This window comes from Ambystoma mexicanum, chromosome 5p (assembly GCF_040938575.1).
Source record: "Ambystoma mexicanum isolate Mex_15411 chromosome 5p, UKY_AmexF1_1, whole genome shotgun sequence".
NCBI lineage: Eukaryota > Metazoa > Chordata > Amphibia > Caudata > Ambystomatidae > Ambystoma > Ambystoma mexicanum.
This window is the reverse complement of record NC_090930.1, coordinates 1,209,223,442-1,209,240,107: the sequence shown is the minus strand read 5'-3', so window position 1 is coordinate 1,209,240,107 and position 16,666 is coordinate 1,209,223,442. Positions and strand designations below refer to the sequence as shown.

Below are 16,666 nucleotides of genomic sequence, written 5' to 3'. Positions count from 1 at the left end.
GGGACCTCAATGTGGTGCTGGGTGCCTTGGCGCATAAGCCCTTCGAGCCAATTGCGTCTGCAGACATTAGGCTGGTCACCATTAAAACAGCTTTGTTAGTGGGGCTCACCTGTGCTCGCAGTCTCGGTAAGATCCAGGCTCTGGTGGCCTCAGAACCCTATACCACTTCTCACAGGGATAAGGTGGTCCTGCGGACACACCCCGTGTTCCTACCTAAGGTACCCTCCGCTTTCCATCCAAACAAGGAAATAGTCTTACCTGCATTTTTTTGCTGACCCTAAGGACGAGGCTCAGAGGGTCTTGCACTGTCTGGATGTCAGACGCGCTCTGAAATTCTATCTGGACAGTACCAGGGGCTTCTGCAAGTCTGTTGCTCTGTCACCTTTGGGGGATCCAGGCCCGGGTATCGGGCATTCAAGTCCTCGATATCAGGCATTCAAGGCCTCGATTGTACCGTGGATGGTTTCAGCCATCAAGGAGGCTTACGAGGGGCAGCACAAGCTGCTGCCAACTAACATGCACGCCCACCCTGTCAGAGCCAAGGCCACGGCCATTGCATTCCAACGGCAGGTTCCGTGGCAGGTCATCAGCAGGGCGGCCACCTGTGCCACCCATTCGGCTTTCTGTAAGCATTACTGTTTGGATGCCGGCTCAAGTCAGACGCGGGCTTCGGACAGGCGTTTCTAAGGAACCTGTTTTCTTAAGGAGGGTTTGCTCTCCACCCTGGGGCTACATTCAGTTGTAATCGCCCATGCAGTATGGAGGAAAGGGGACGGGACGTAAGAGTAATAGACACCGTAGTGACTAGCATACTCTTAGTCCATAGTCCCGTTTCCGCCATACGTCACACCATCCTCGCCCCTAATAATACTGGAGTCATTAGGCAATGTTAAGCATTGTCAACACGTCAATGGGGACTGAGCGGTGGCGCCTGTGGGCAGAGTCAGGGGAGCGCATGCCCCCAGGGCCGCGCCCACACCTCTAAATTTAAAGTAGGTTTTTCTCTGCTGAAGAAGGTTCTGTCGCACGTCCCTAGCGATGGACACCCATGCAGTATGGAGGAAAGGGGACTATGGACTAAGAGTACGTTAGTCACTACAGTGAGTAACTATTATTTTATTGATTTGTCATTGAATGCATTTTAAGAATCTCTTGTGACTGTATACTTATTTATTATTGATGTTTGTGTGATTGTATGACCTGCTCGTTTCATTTTGTAGCGTGTGTTTAAGGCCTAGAATAAATATAGTAATGTTGTACATTCCTGTCCAAGTTGAATTATTGTGTGCTTGGCTTTGTGGACTTATTGTGGACCCATAACCTCACTCATACTCTCCTGACAATAGCCTTGACTGCTCTCCGTTGCTACCCTGATAGGGTTTTTGCTAACCTCAGAGTTCGAGTAGCCTCCTAAAATCTGTCCACCAGGATAGATTCTAGAAATCCATCTCAACACCCCGTCCATTCCAGCCAGCCCACATATGATTGTGATGTTCATCAATCATTCCAGAGAGCTAGCTCAATTATTTGTATATAGCCTTCATTTTTCATATTTCCCTTCCCTTGAATTTCCTTCTCCCAAATTGCCATCAAGAGGATATTTTAGCAGCAAATAAAAATGCTGATCGTATTGCACAATTGTAAACCTCTCCTAGATGTTAGCACAGGTACCTACAACCCTCAGTCAGTCTTGACACTTTAATGAAAGAAATCCTTGCTGGGTCCCTTAGTGTTGAATGGATCTAATGCAACTAACCATGGTTTTATGGGGGGGCGACGCCCATTCATCCTTTGACCCTCCTCACCACCCTAAAATCCATTTAAAATTATACCCTTATCCAACAGCCCCAGTATAAATTGCAGCAAAAAGAATCAGTAAACCGCCCATCGTGAGTTGGGCATGTACTGTTTAGAATATTGCTAGACCTCTAGCTGGTCTACCTTGGACGGACAAAATGTTGACGCAAATTGTTACTTTTTTAATTTTGTTATTGTTTTATGGCTAGACAAAGTTAATCTTTAACAAAAATACCCATATAAAAAAGAACAGTACACATGAATTAATATACATACTATATATCACAACAATTTAGAAAGATAAAATGGTAAAAATAGAAGAACATTAAAATGAATGCAAATAAATATACAAAAAATATTCAACCTAACCCATCAGGACCATTCACACTTTATCGTTTAAAAATGGATCAGCTTCACAAAGACCAATCCCAATAGGATCTTCATTAAATTAGATCGTTTCACAGCCCACTTCAAACCTTAGTGCTTCTAAGAAGGTGACCATATTCTAGCAAAGGTTATATGGCCAGATAAGCATAAGTTCCATATCGCCCAAAGACAGGGAAGGTATAACTTTGTGTAGGTATTTCGATCTTAAAGCACCCAGTGCTGGGCAAACAACAAATGCATGTTTCAGAGTTTCATGCATAGTCTTGTTGTTGCAATATCGACACACTAACTGGTCATCAATATAGCCCATTATAGACATAATTTTCTTAGTCTGACACACGTTCCATCTGAATCCCAAAAATGAACGCAGAACCCACTTTGCAGGATAAACTGCTAAAAATGGGGCCAGAACTCCTATTTTCTTATGATCATGCTGTAAATGGGAAATTGAAGAGTATCCAACATTGCTTCCAAAGTCGCAATCCAGTCTTGTTCCAAAAGGCATTTCTTAATCCTTTCAGGATTCTCGCACAATTATCTCAATGAACAATTTGCTTTCCCCAGCACCAATACGCTGTGCTCGCATATCTCATTCAACCAGGAACTACTTGCCAGGATACTTTTTAAATCTTCAAACAAAGACCCACCAACAGGACTCAATATTTTCCTCAGTAAAGAGAAATGTGTACTCAACTCGTGCTGTCAGGGAGGTTCTACCCAGTTCGTAACGAATGGCATTGATAGGAAGTGCATTGTTACTCTACAACTTCAATCATTTGTTGACACAAGGAATCATGTACCACCCTCCAGTCAGGAATTTGACACACATCATTTAAACATGATATTTTGAAGCTAACTAAAAAATGGTCCTTCTCACGTTTGGTGGAATGGAACTATCAGCAGGTTTTGATCACAAACTTTTTATAATCCCTGTCCACTATTTCTTGAGACTCTGGTCCATTGTTAGAATGGTTGCACTCATTTCTCTCTAACAGGAAACAGTGTGAAACTGGGAAATTACATCAAAGGACCTGTTCCCATTAACCAGAGTGGTCTAGATGTTTCCTCTCTGTATCCATTACACTTTAATGTTCATATATGCCCCCTCCCCTCATTTGATCGGAAGGACTATATCATTCGTATGTACGCACCCCCCTACTAACCACCTTCCTCCTTCTCTCCAGTCTCTCCTGAAAAGTCACCAGAGTTGTCAACTCCATGAAGGTCTCCTCCAAACAGGTTGCCCCATGCTCTTCCAGAACCATCAAGGACAACATCTCTTGCTCCTGCTGATCTCTGCAACCGCTCCTTTGCTACTGATCCTTTTCCATCCTCCCCCTCCTTTAAAAAAAAAAAAGAAACTCTGCAGACCCTTCCTGCCCAGCCAACTACCGCCCCATCTCCACAACACCCCCTTTGGGGAAACTGCTCAAGAAGTTGACCCTCCCCCAACTCATCTCTCATACCAAGCTTGTTGGTGGTCTTCACGATCACCAATCTGGATTCTGACCATCCAGAGGCACGGAAACTGCTCTTCTGAACACCTGTGAAAAACTGCTCACTTCCCTTGATTTCAGCTCCCCTGCTTCCCTCAATTTCCTTGATCTCTCTTCTGCATTTGACACAGTGAACCATTCCATCCTCATAAAAAGGCTCCACGATACCCTGAGTATCTCGGAGCGGGCACTGGTATGGCTTTTTTCTTTTCTTACTGACCGTTCCTCCAAAACCATCTTTGACCCTTTCTCCTCCCCCATTTCCACCTCCACCTGTGGCGTCCCCCAGGGCTCCATTATTTCTCCCTGGCTCTTTAACATATACCTTTCTCTGGTGGCACGCCTCATTTCCTCCTCCTCCTCCTCCCCCCCCCCCAACTTCCAGTGCTATGCCGATAACTCTTCAAACTTCCCACTGACGCCCTTGCACCTTCCTTCATTCCTGACTGCCTCACTGCTACCCAGTCCTGGTGCACCTGTGCCTCAATGCCAGCAAAACAGAGATTCTCCCTATTGGGTCCCCTGTACCCTACTTCTTCCCGTCACTCTGGCCATCATCCATGGACTCTCCCCTGCACCCTCCTCTGAAGCCAGGAATCAGTCATCTTCGACTACTCCTTTTCCTTCATCCCTCATATTCAGGACAATGTCAAGAAGTCCCACTTTCAGCTCTTCCTTATCAAAGAAACTCTAACCTTCCTGGTTTTCCCCCAGAGATTCAATGGTGCTTGTGCTCTGGTTCTCTCCAGGCTGGACTATTGCCACATCCTCCTCCTTAATCTTCATTCAACCACCCTGCGCCTCAAGCTAACCCAAAATAGGGCAGCAAGACTTATCCTTCCCCTCAAGCCCAAGGACCGCATCTCACCTGCCCTACAAAGCCTCCACTGGCTCCTGGTCTCAGCAAAGATTAAATTCAAAGCCCTTTCTATCATCCACAATGGTATCTGGTGCTAGGGACCACTTAATCTTCAACACATCCTGACCAAATACTCACTTTCTTCATTCCTGCGTTCCTCTGGCTCCAACTCTCTGCATGTGAAGCGGTTTGCTAAGCAGAGCGCTGGTGGTCGTTCACTTTCCTCGGCGGGCTCCCTTCTGTGGAATAGCCCCCCCTCTTACCCTGCATCTTGAGCAGGACCTCCTCAAGGTCCAGAAAAGCCTCAAGACCTTTGTCTTTTTCTCCTCCTTCTCCTCCTCTTTTCCCTGCTAATCACAGTAGCGTGACTGATGTGCAGGGCCGTTATGTATCCTCGGGCCCTGTGCCCCCACAGCTCTCATCCTAGCCGCTGTCTTACTGCATTTGCTTAGGCTCACCCTCCCCACGGGAGGTTGCACATAGGTTACTCTTCTTAGCACTTCGCCATGAGCACTACAGCACCTATCCATTACCCCCCTACCCTCTGCACTTGCACTTTCTGAACACTCACAAGGCATAGTATGTTTGTCTCCCTTCCCTTTTATTCTCATTATTTGTTTGTACTATTAATTCAATTTATTTATCTTTGTTGTAAATTCATTGTCTAACTTCCCCTGTCCCCACCCTGTTGCCCGGTCGGAGCTTTGAAACAGTTTTGCCAATTTTGCAAGCGCCTAACAAATGTTCAATAAATAAATAGACGGTAACGTAATGTACTTTTGGTGGCCTTGCGTTGTGTGGCTCCACAGGGGGGAAAAGATGGACGTCATTAGGGGGACAGAGCGATAGACAGATGCAAAAACTGCACTGTTCATAGATGTATGTCTTAAGTACCTGGTTCTTGTGTTGCAATCTGCTTTCTATGAGCTTACCCGAGACAGATGCGAGTTTGTTATCCATAGGGAAGAGCACAAGATCTAATAGACTACAGCACTTCAGGTCAGGTTAGCCACTGATGTGGGCATTTGTGATAGTGCTAAAGAGGAGAGCTTAGTTCACACTCAATTAGTGTTGATGTGCTAATGGTCAGACATGTGGAGGCTGTCTGGCGGTGGTTTGTGAGTAGCGTAAGGTGGTAGTTGATCTTCGAGTCAGTCTAGGGAAGTGGGAGAGCTTGCACAGTAAAACAATTTGCAACCCTTGCACTCCTACTGCTGGTCTCTTACAGACTGGTCCTGTTTCATTATCTCTCATTGCCACTGTTAATCTCACCCCTCTTCCTCCCCCCAGCTCCTCTTCTCCCTCTCCCACCACTCTTCCCCCTCCCCTCCCTTCCCATCCCCCTACAAAATTGATACTTGTGCAACAATATAAGGATCTGTAAATGAGTAGATGAGAGAAAGCGGGCAGTCAAGAAACTCCACTACTTACTATAAGCAACAATTAAGTGTTATGTGAGGCAAGAGCATTTGGTTCAGAGAAAAGGCTGCTTGCAATTTAGGGAACCGCAGGCGCTTTCCCCTTCCTTGGGATGTTGGTTGGCAGGCTGAAAGATGCCTAAAACCGCAGTCTAGCATGCTTGGGTACTGCACTCAGTGGCCTGCTGGAACTTTACGAGTAAGTGGGTTTGAAGAGTGTCTCTCTTCCCTCCCCATCTTTATGACTATGATAGAAAATTGGATGACACAGTGATCTCAAACGGAATGCTTCAAAGACAGAGCTCTGCATTTTGGGCCTTTGCAGATTGCTTACTGGCCACAAAACTGCCGCGACAACTCTGACTGTTTCTGTAATCTGAGAGGCTTATTTGTGAATGCAAGCCAAGCCCATATAGGCTATGTAGTCTTTTGGGTGAAATTATTTTTTTAGTATAATGTAGCCAGTAATGCTTTTTATACACCTCAACATAACAAAAAAAAAAACTACAACCAATGCAAAATCTAAATCGCACTTTTTTTGCTGTGACACCTCAGAGATGCTGGTTTTGTTGCACATCGGATGCAATAGATTGATGACACAGAGAGAAAGAGAGGGCAAGGGCTCAGTCAGCTAGTGAAATGGAACCTAAATGCAAGAAAAAGTGGTGGGAGTACAGGGTTGTCGGTTGTTTTGCCTGGACTACATGTTATTGAGTGTGCATGTGTTCTGCATGTAATGTATAACAGAGCCCTCAACTTTAGATAGTTTCCCTAGGGGTTTGATGCCCATTTCCCCTTTTGCACTGCAACCCGTAGACTACAGCCGAGTCCCACAAATACATGTGGTCCAGCTGTCTCTCAGTCACTGACGTAGCAGTCATTTCTGTGCCTGACCCAATGCTCTGATTGATTTTCATAATGTTTTAAACTAGTCAGCTTTTCTAGAAATAGTTATCCAAGTGGTATTAGGCTACTTGTTTGAAAACATTAGAAGTTTTCTCTTTTGACAGATTTTTTTAAATCGTTTTCTTTTTCAAAATTCAGTCAATTTTAATTGACTATAAATAGGGGTGTGGTAATGGAATAGGGGGTTGAGAGTGGATCTCCTTCATTTTCGACCAAAAAACATTTGGTCAAATGTGAAAAGGTCAAATATTTTCGACCAAGTAGACTTAAACCATCCAAGTCAAATTACTATTTACATGCAAATTAATGCTCTTTTATTTCCATGTTTGCACATACTACGGTCTTCTTAAGGGCCTTCCACCCTCACAGCGCTTCGAAGCCAAAACAATGGCAGGCGCTATACAAAGAACATCAATATTAAAATAAATACATTATCTAATAGGTTTCATAAATGTGGTCAATATAAGTCATAATGAACAATTTAATAGATTTTGTGATCATAAGAATATCCTTTTTGGCACTCATATTGTCCCTAATTTGTTGCAACGGACAACAAAATTGAATCCTGTAATATTATTACCTCGTGATCTCCATAAGACATTCCGTAATTCATTATGGTAGAGGGGTGCTCGCTGGTCATTTTACCATACACAAGCAGCGGAGTCAATTTGCTGAAAATGTTGGGGGGGGGGGGGCATGACATCTAAATGAAAGGGGCCCCTGCCAAATGAGTGGGACAAAATGGTGTGCCACAAAGGTTGGGGGGGACAAACATCCTTGTCACCCCTAGAATTACACCCATGTACGCAAGTACGCACTTGATTCTCACGCAAACTCTCACATGCAAGTAACAGATGTTTTTATAGTTTCTATATCCTCTCCTCCACATAATCTACACATTTGCTGCACTCTGTGTAAGCCTCTGTGTGCCCCAATTGCCCCAAGTTCACACAATTGAATCTTATCTTTATTGCATTTTTGCACAATCCAATTGTGATGATACTCTTTTAGGTAGAGAGGGAGCTAATTTATTTCTTGATAATGCCTAATGTATTCATGGCTGAGTGAATGAATTGCTACATTCATTGTTGTTGGCTGGCTACTAGTTTGTGGACTTGTAATTTAAACTCCCACTTGGCATTGGATAGGTAAATCTTACAGTCTTTGCTATTAGAGGAGCATTTAGTGGTTGCAATATTGGTTTGCTACGCATCTCTGGCGCCCCCCTCCAATGCCAGCTGGGAGGTGTACATAGACGGAACTACAAAAGGTATAGTGTTGCATGAGATATGTACTGTACCCTCACTCATTAACAAATTACTACTTCAGCCATCAATGGGAATGGCACCAGCAGGGACCCAGAACAGAGTAAGAACACAAATAAGAAAGATATTTATTATTGTAATCTAAATTATATAATGTATATTAAAACATCAAAGCAAACAGAAAGAAGTATAATTCTTTCAAATCACTGAGGATGGAAAATCACCTAAACTCTACAATTTTCAATCCATCTCAGAATATAAAGCAAATCAAATGTGACCTAGTGCTATATAAACAAATGGAGAGTGACTTCCAAAAGAAGGAACAGAAAATAATAGAACCACAAATCCCAGGCACGAAAATGTGAAACATTAATCTCAAATGCTCACAATGAACATCTACAATTCTCAGAAATAGTTATACAATCGAAATTCCCTAATCATGATAGGATACAGACAAGGGAAACTATTAAAAACACATGGTAAACTAGACGGTTGAGGTCATAAGTGTACACCCCATCACCTATATAACAATCCTTTTGTTTTTAAATCGTGGTGGTCATTGTGTACAAGACTGGCAGTTGGCAGGACCTTCCTCCAAAACTAGTTTCGACTGCAGAGATGAGGCAAATCACAAAAATAATCAAGTCTTCATCAGGACCCAGATAGATATTTTTTCTCTGATTTTTCTTTTTTAGCTCTGGTCTTCCAAATAGATCCAGAATCCACAATTGGTGAACCAAACCCCTGTGTTAAGGGGATAGTCGGACACCTCAATAACTTCAATTTCAAATGCTGAGCACTTTTAAGCCTCAGTTGGACATATAAACTCCAGCTTGTTTTCAAATCCTTAATGTATTAGCGAAAAGTGTGAGCCACTGGTAGACAAATCGCTTAATTTCCATGTGGCCACGATAATTTGGTCAGGCTCAACCTTGTGAATGAAAGCTTGCCCATAAAGTGGCTGCCATCAATAGCTCTCCCCATCTAGTCGCTGAAATATAAATAGGTCTGGTTAATTTCCAAAACCACTGCACATTATTAGTCCTAGTTGTCATTTTTAATTATTGCAATTGTGATATTCAATTCCTTTTGATACTTTTTCAGCCAACTAGCATACTTTTTTTTTTCCTTAATTTAACTACTTACGTTTTGTGCTTTTACAATACCTCTTAAGTAACCGTTGCAGATCTCTTCTCATTATTTTCTCTTGACGGGTTTTATAATCAAAATGATGTTTGTTTGAGTTGTTCAAATAAGTCAGGCCATTAACAGGAAATCTATGCGTAATAATCTCTCTCTCTCTCTCTCTGATGGATTTTGCTACTGTATATGAGGTTAAGATTGAGGAAGCCATTACCATCCACCTCAGTCCAAATGGAAGTAATCTGACTTTGAAGGTTCCAGCTCACATCGAACAGCCTCCAGGGACTGCCAGGGAACCTAGCTTTAGTTGATAAAAACATCTCCAACTAAAATTCTTTAAGATGCCAAGTTCAAGATCCTATAACTGGTTGTTAGTCTTGCTCACATTCCATGGGGTCCAACTGATGTGATTCTTACTAGCATTCAATTCTACTCAGCCTATGCGATCATGATTCACTAGAGGTTTCGGGAATCCCAGTTGTGACCAATAGGGGTAAGTGATCACTTTCCTTGCGCTGGATGATGTTCAGATCGACCTCCAAATCGAACAGAGATTTATGAGCAAACGGTTTGTCAAATGTAGAAGTAACAGAAACTCTAGTAATGTTCCCCGGAGTATCATTGGTGCAGCATCCCTTAAGCATACATAGATCATATCAACCAAATAAGTTGGCATAAACTTTGCCTCTTTTAGCTTGGATAGATTTAAGTAAAATAGCATCATGTATCCCTTGATGGGAATACAATGAGGGATTTTAGTCTCCGAGGACCAAATCTAAATTGCGGTTGTGATAGGTTTTTGATCATATTCCTAACCATGTTCACTAGATCATGATTCACAATTTTCCCTGGTGTATCGTAAATATTAACAATTTAGATTGAGTAGATAATGCCATTATGAGAGTGCTAGTTGGCAGTACATGCAAGTATGGAGTCAGAAGGAATATTTTAATTAAATCAAAAATGTTTTACACTGATGAAGTAGCCCGCCTTACGGCCATCTCAAATTACCTTCCACTGCAGGTCTCTGTGCATGATGCACCTACCCTTAAGTATGATTATCTTGTGCTAGCCATGTTTCTTGTAATGTTGGCATGCTAATTGTATTGGTTATGCACGAGGCCAAACTTTTCAAGCAGGTGGGTAAAGCCCAAAGTATTCAAAGATGAAATGCTTATACACAGGTCAGGATTGACTCAAGTGGTTGCTAGGTAAAAAAGAGGAATCCACTGCCAATCATTCTCCTCATGCTCATTAGCACAGATCTAGCTGCCTTTTATTGGATCTGATCTTGATATTCTCTGAAAGTTGAGAGGGTAGTGAATTTATTGTAGTCCCTCTACCCCCCACCGCCTTGCATTCAAGATCTTGGGGAGATTACTGTATTGGCCATCTCACCTCTCACCCCCTGTGTATGTCTTTGCCCATGTCAGAATTTACAAAATTCGATATACCGTGACTGCTCAATGTAGTCCTCCGTCATAGTGGCCTTCTTCCTTTAAGATGACCTCAGGTGTGCAATTGCACCCCAGTCTATAGAAATCTGCCTCAAGTGCCAAAGGACAATCAATAATGGGCTCAAATTAGAAATGTACAATTATAGTAGCATTAGCAGTATTTCCTAAAAATCTCAACATAATCCAAGTATTGAGTTTTAATCGATCGATGAGGTAAGATTTGAAAACCTAATTCCAGAAATGCAGAACGATTTAGGAAACAATCAAACTGATTACAAAAGAGGCTCGGTATTCTAATGACTTTTTTAAAATGCTTACATGTATTTTTTCTTTTGGCTGTCTGTGAAGAAATATACTTCCCTTTAATTTCAAGACAAGACCATCCTAAATAGTCAGAGCCTTGATGAATTTAGAACTTTACTATGCCAGTGTCCGGTGTATGGCTGCCTGCATACCAATCTCAACATTTGCAAGGGATGCAGAATCCTGCAGTGCGTTTATTTGGTCTAAAGAAATTGGTCATGTGTGACGTGTGGTTCCATGTAATTTCATCGTGGGATGTTTTTTCGTGGGGTTTTTTACCATGATTTTTTTTAACGAAAAGCCCCAACAAATTCTTTTTTTTATATATATAACATTCTTTTTGGTGGGGTTCCCCCCATAGTCCCCAATCTGCTTTTATTTTTTAATGTATTCCTAAACACCACCACCCCAGATATATCATTTTCTAACCCCCCCTAAAAAATTTGATGGGTTTTTTCATTTAAAAATTTGCAGTAAAAAAACCTGTGAAAAAACACCCCGCGATGAAAGGACTTTGTACTGTGACGTGTATGCCACTGCTTGCATTAGTTGCCTATCCTAAGACTGACCGCATTCAAGGTTTTATGTATAATTTTTAAATGTCTTCGTGTGCTGGCCCTCCATTATCTAACTAGGGGGCTGATTGCCTACCTGCCCTTTCTGAACCTTCGCATTTCTCATCCACCTCTCATTGTTATTCACAGAGTAAATTGTACTGCCAGAGGAGGTAGACGTTTTTGTGCTCAAGCACTTTGCTTGTGGAATGTTATTCCCTAGTGAGGTTCACTCTGGGTTAATTGCCTTTCAATAAGCTATCACTTTTACTTCAAATATCCCTGTGTTGCTCCCTCGTGGATTCCTTCTGTCCAACAGTTTAATGGTCCTTGACGCCTAGAAACAATTTGATTTGCACTGTAAACATTACAAAGAAATAAAATAAATTAAAATCAAACCGTAGTCTCCATTACTCCATGTGCCTTACCAGCTCCACCCCTAATGCTGACTGTTCGTCATTGGCGGAGGCAGAAAGAAAAAGCACTGTTCGGCGTTTGTGGCGAGGGAAGCATGGAGAAGTAGCTGCATGCGTGTGATATGTTATTAAAAATGAAGGTCTGTTGTGCAGTCATGACTCCAGTCCCATCAACGTGGGCTGGGCATTTTGCTCTTAGGGAAGGAAGGGGACTGTGGTCTAGGAGTGCACAGTCAGGGCTTTAGATTGGTGGCATACATCCCCATTTTACTTCCTGAAATCAGGCTAGTACTCACAACAAAGAAACACTTCTCAGGTGATGAGTTCAGACCCGTGGCCTCAGATGCATCTTCCAAAAAGCAGATCTGCTACAGTGCAACCTGATGTGAAGACAGCTTGTGATATAAAAATGCAAATTTATTTTAGAGGATTTGATCACTGTAAATATTTGGATTACAAGAACATTGACTTCTTTTTCAAATGAACAAATATTTTTGCTTGCATATAAACGCACCACTCGATAATGAGAACTACACTTGTACTTCCTAATAAACCAAGTTACTCCCAACTCCCCAAAATATGGAATACAATACTCATGCCTCAAATTCCTATCTGGGGCTTTGAGTGTGTGGTGACTACAATGAGTTTTTTTTTTCATTTCTTGCTTGGCCTTTCTGATGTCTCTTACATGTCAGTATTCTAATCCTTATTGGATGCTTAAGGCTCAAATCCCCACTAGACAGTAGGGGTGTGCATGGAAGTGTTGGCACCTATGGACTTCAGCGTCTACCTCCTTGCCCATTTCTGCCTGGTGTCCACCTTCCCTGGAATGCCTGCTTTCTGTGTCATGCAAAGGGCTTGCCTTCACCTGGCAAGTTGAGCATTGCCAGGGGAGGTGTTTGGAGGTGGCAGACATGCATAGGAGGCACCATAACTATTTGAGAATAGGACTCACCAGAAAGTCAATATGATGCTGCCTGCAAAGCGGAATCAAGCACACTGGCCATAGTGGGTGGAGATGAAGCGTTTGGGAGGTCAGTGGTCTGATGGAAGGGGCAGGAACAGTATGTACAATAGCCCATCCAGGAAGGTAGTCGGAGCTTAGTTCGACCAGACGTGCAAGGCTATAGCAAATTAAAACAATCCCCTGTAAACCCCCCTGAAGAATATTCTTAATTGAAATCCTGGGCACCCTCTTGTGGACCGCAAATCCCACCTACACTCGCTGTGATGGGCTGGCAAAGTTCAATAGCCTTTGGCTGCCAGAATTTGGCATTGTCAACCAAACATGATTTGTGCATGAAGTGTGTGAATCAAGAACCGAGGTGGCGGTTACTGTCCCATTCCTTTGATTTGCCACAGCTGAATGAGATGCTCTCTTCTGTTTAAACATCTTCCCAGAGGTTGCGATTTGCTCCGTGTAAGGCTTGCGCCCAGTGAGGAGGTCCCATTCCTTGAGATTCATCCTGATGACTTGCAGTGATTGAGACTCACTCCTGGTAAATAATGTCCCTGTGACTTTCTTACTCATACCACATGCTGGGCAGGATGGGCTTGTGACAGTCCGGTGTTTTTTCCTCTATGGGTGGTTTCCTTTTAAATACATGTATGCCATTTCTTGGGGAGTTTTTGGGGGGGGGGGGGGGATTTGTGAAGGAGGCACCACTTAACAGTGCCCAGAAATGGTTTGTTGGTAAAGATGGCTCCGAGCATACCTCAATCATAGGTGACACCAGTCCGATCTTCTTGTTAGTGTCACGTATTGATCTGATATATCCCTGGCAGCGGATCAACCCTGCCTGAGGGAAGCGAGGATCCCTTCACTCTGGGGGCTGTGCTGCTACTGGCAGAGACAGCCCGCCGCCATGGGTTAAATCGCCAATTGCACCCGTGTGATTTCCTACATGGGTGATAATGGTGTTTAATGTATTTTTTTTTATAAAAGATACTGACCTTGCAGTCCTGGACCGTGCCATAGTTTCTGAAGTCAGTTTTTAATGTTAATAACAGTGACGTCATCAACCAGGAAATTATTTGGGGAATCTACAGTGCGGCACTGTGCTGTACAGCCAGGTACGTTTATTTTTTTTCTTTAAAATAACACTCTTAGACCTGCATAGGAAACTACACAGGTGTGACGAGGTGGTTGGAGGGGGGCAGGGAAAGGTAGTAGAAAGGTAGGAGGGCGTGCTAGCCAGCAGAATATAGCCCATGTTCTGAGCTTCCTGATTGCCCAGCACCCCTTTCCCTTTGCAATTTGATCACAACAATGCAGTCCATATTTGCTATACACAGGTAATGCGCATAAGGAGTGAATGCCTTAAAGAACCTTTCTTTTACAAATCAGTAGCTTTATCATTCAATTTGTGCAGTCGTAATGCATGCATGTGCTGTTTATTTTGATATTTTCCTGAGCATTTCGTTTGTGGTAAATCGCTTATATAGTGCAAATAAATTAAGCAGAAGCATGCAGTATGCATACTGTAGCAAAGCACAGATTTTGTAAAAAAGCTAGATCTCCTGTTCTTTATTTCAGATTGTTACCATGGGCCTTTTTCGAACCATCGCCTTGTTTTACCTGGGGAGCTTTGACAGCATAGTTCGGCGCTGTATGATACAGAAAGAGAAGCCTGAAAATGCAGACAAAACTGAGTAACCTTAACACCTGGACATAAAGAAAATAACCTTTGGACTTCTTGTTGCTAAACTCTGTGATGTCTATCAGCTACAGACTGTCAACATGCTTGGATAGACTTCTGAGCTCTTACACACCTTTGAGAAGCAAAAGTGACCACTTGTGGGATTCCAGTGCTATGCAAAATTGTGGATGAAGGGGATTTGTTAATGTGATTTAACATGCACGAGGTATTTAGGAGAAACATGTATGGAATTCCTGTGTACATTTAGAGGGAACTTTCCAGGTTTGCATGCGATGTACTCATTTCTTGAAGATGCAGCTGAGACCAGTGGTGATAATTTGGCAAGGGTTATTCTTAAATGTGTAGCTCACTACTTTGGCTTCCCATTGTTTTTTCCAGCTTTATCACCTACAAAGGCATGTAGATGCAAATCAGGAAAAATATGGCTTAAGCAAATAATTCATTGACCTGGAGTAACAGCTGGGTTTTCTTAATTGTTGGTCTATTTGAGTAAAAGATATTGCTAACCTTAATAAACGAAAACCGGTTCAAAACCATAGTGATCTGATTACAGCAAATAGGACAGTTGTTTTACAGTGCTTTTCACATCCACTCAGCTTAATGTAACCCAATATCCGCTTTACCCATGCATTTTAGCCAGAGTCTTTTTTTCTAGTTGGGGACCAAACATTTTTGAAAATGGAAATGCCTTATGTAGAAATGAACAGAACCTGAAGCTTGTTTCTTTAAAAAGATTGTGTATTTTTGTAGACTATATAGACCAGTATCAAAGTTGGAGTGGGTCCAAACACTAGCTTGTCCTTTCTCAAGGTACAGTCGCATGCATACACACCTTTATTTTCAATGACTGACAATATGATGACTTGATTGACGAAGGGTTTTGCTAACTTTTTCTGGTGTATAAATGTAGTCACATGTGTCAAATATGTCTGTTAGGATACGTAAGTAATGCAAATACTCAAAACAATCACCAGATACTGACTCTAAACCAAAATATAGATTTGGTCTGTTGTCCAAGAATTATATTATAATCCTGTGAAGGATAATTAATTCACATTTAATGACATCGGTTTCAGAATTGTTCACTCTTATGGATCTGGTACATTGCTCTTAACAAACGCTACTCGACCACAGGGACCTTTTCTTGTACCAGTTTGAGGAACTGATGGCACTGTGTGGCTACATTAAAACAAAATGACCAGGAAGTGTTAAGTGCCAAGAATAAATGTGTGCATTTCCTTTGCAGAAAGACTTGCATTATTATGTTCTAAAATACGGGTTGGCCTAAAAGAAAAGCGAGAATGCAAAGTCTGGGTAGTAAGAATCAAGGCTAAGAAATTCTGATGTTTTTGTATTTCTGTTGGTAGTAATGTCACTTTTGAGTCCTGTCGGATACCTACAAACGTGCTATAATATAGAGTACCTGTAGCAGGAACTGGAAAGACTAGTTCTTCTGTTATTGTAGTGTTGACTCGGACACGTTTGTATAATATGTAGTGGGATGATGGGGTGCAAACATAACATCCCAATCTAGAGATATTCTTTGTTATGTTACAAAGAGCTTTTCTGACACCAAAAATTGAAAATCCTGGTTTCTATCTCCTCAGTCTGATCTTGCTTGCACTATAAGAATGGCACCTTAATAAATTTTTAAAGGAACATTTTAAAATTGGCTTCTACTTATTTCTATTCTGGATCTGGTTAACACGTATGTTTGTGCTAACCATCTGCAATTCCACTCCAGAGCTTTTCCTTCAAAGAGAGCAGTAATGTAGAAGGCCACAGACTGGATTGTAGAATTCACATGCAATGTAGGTCTTTATATTGCCATTGAACAGGAGACCAGTCCTTCGGGCATCCAAGAGAAAGGCAGTTAGGCGAGGGTTAACAACTGCTTGCCTCATCGCCCTTTTACTGTGGTGGCCACTTCCTGGGGCCTACGCAGCGCTCCTGAAGGGTAACCGCCATTGAATATTGACATTTGCAACTATCACTGGCTGTATTC

At 42.3% G+C, this 16,666-nt stretch overlaps 1 protein-coding gene across 2 annotated transcripts in view; it reads left to right on the top strand.

Moving 5' to 3' along the window:
* KDSR (3-ketodihydrosphingosine reductase) overlaps positions 1 to 16,330 on the top strand; it is a 738,731-nt gene extending 722,401 nt beyond the window's left edge. For both annotated transcript variants that reach the window (XM_069613690.1, XM_069613691.1), the window contains exon 10: positions 14,538 to 16,330. In XM_069613690.1, the coding sequence (XP_069469791.1) occupies positions 14,538 to 14,657 (120 nt within the window). In that variant the 3' untranslated portion in view covers positions 14,658 to 16,330. The remainder of the gene's footprint in view (positions 1 to 14,537) is intronic.
* The last annotated feature ends 336 nt before the right edge of the window (positions 16,331 to 16,666 follow it).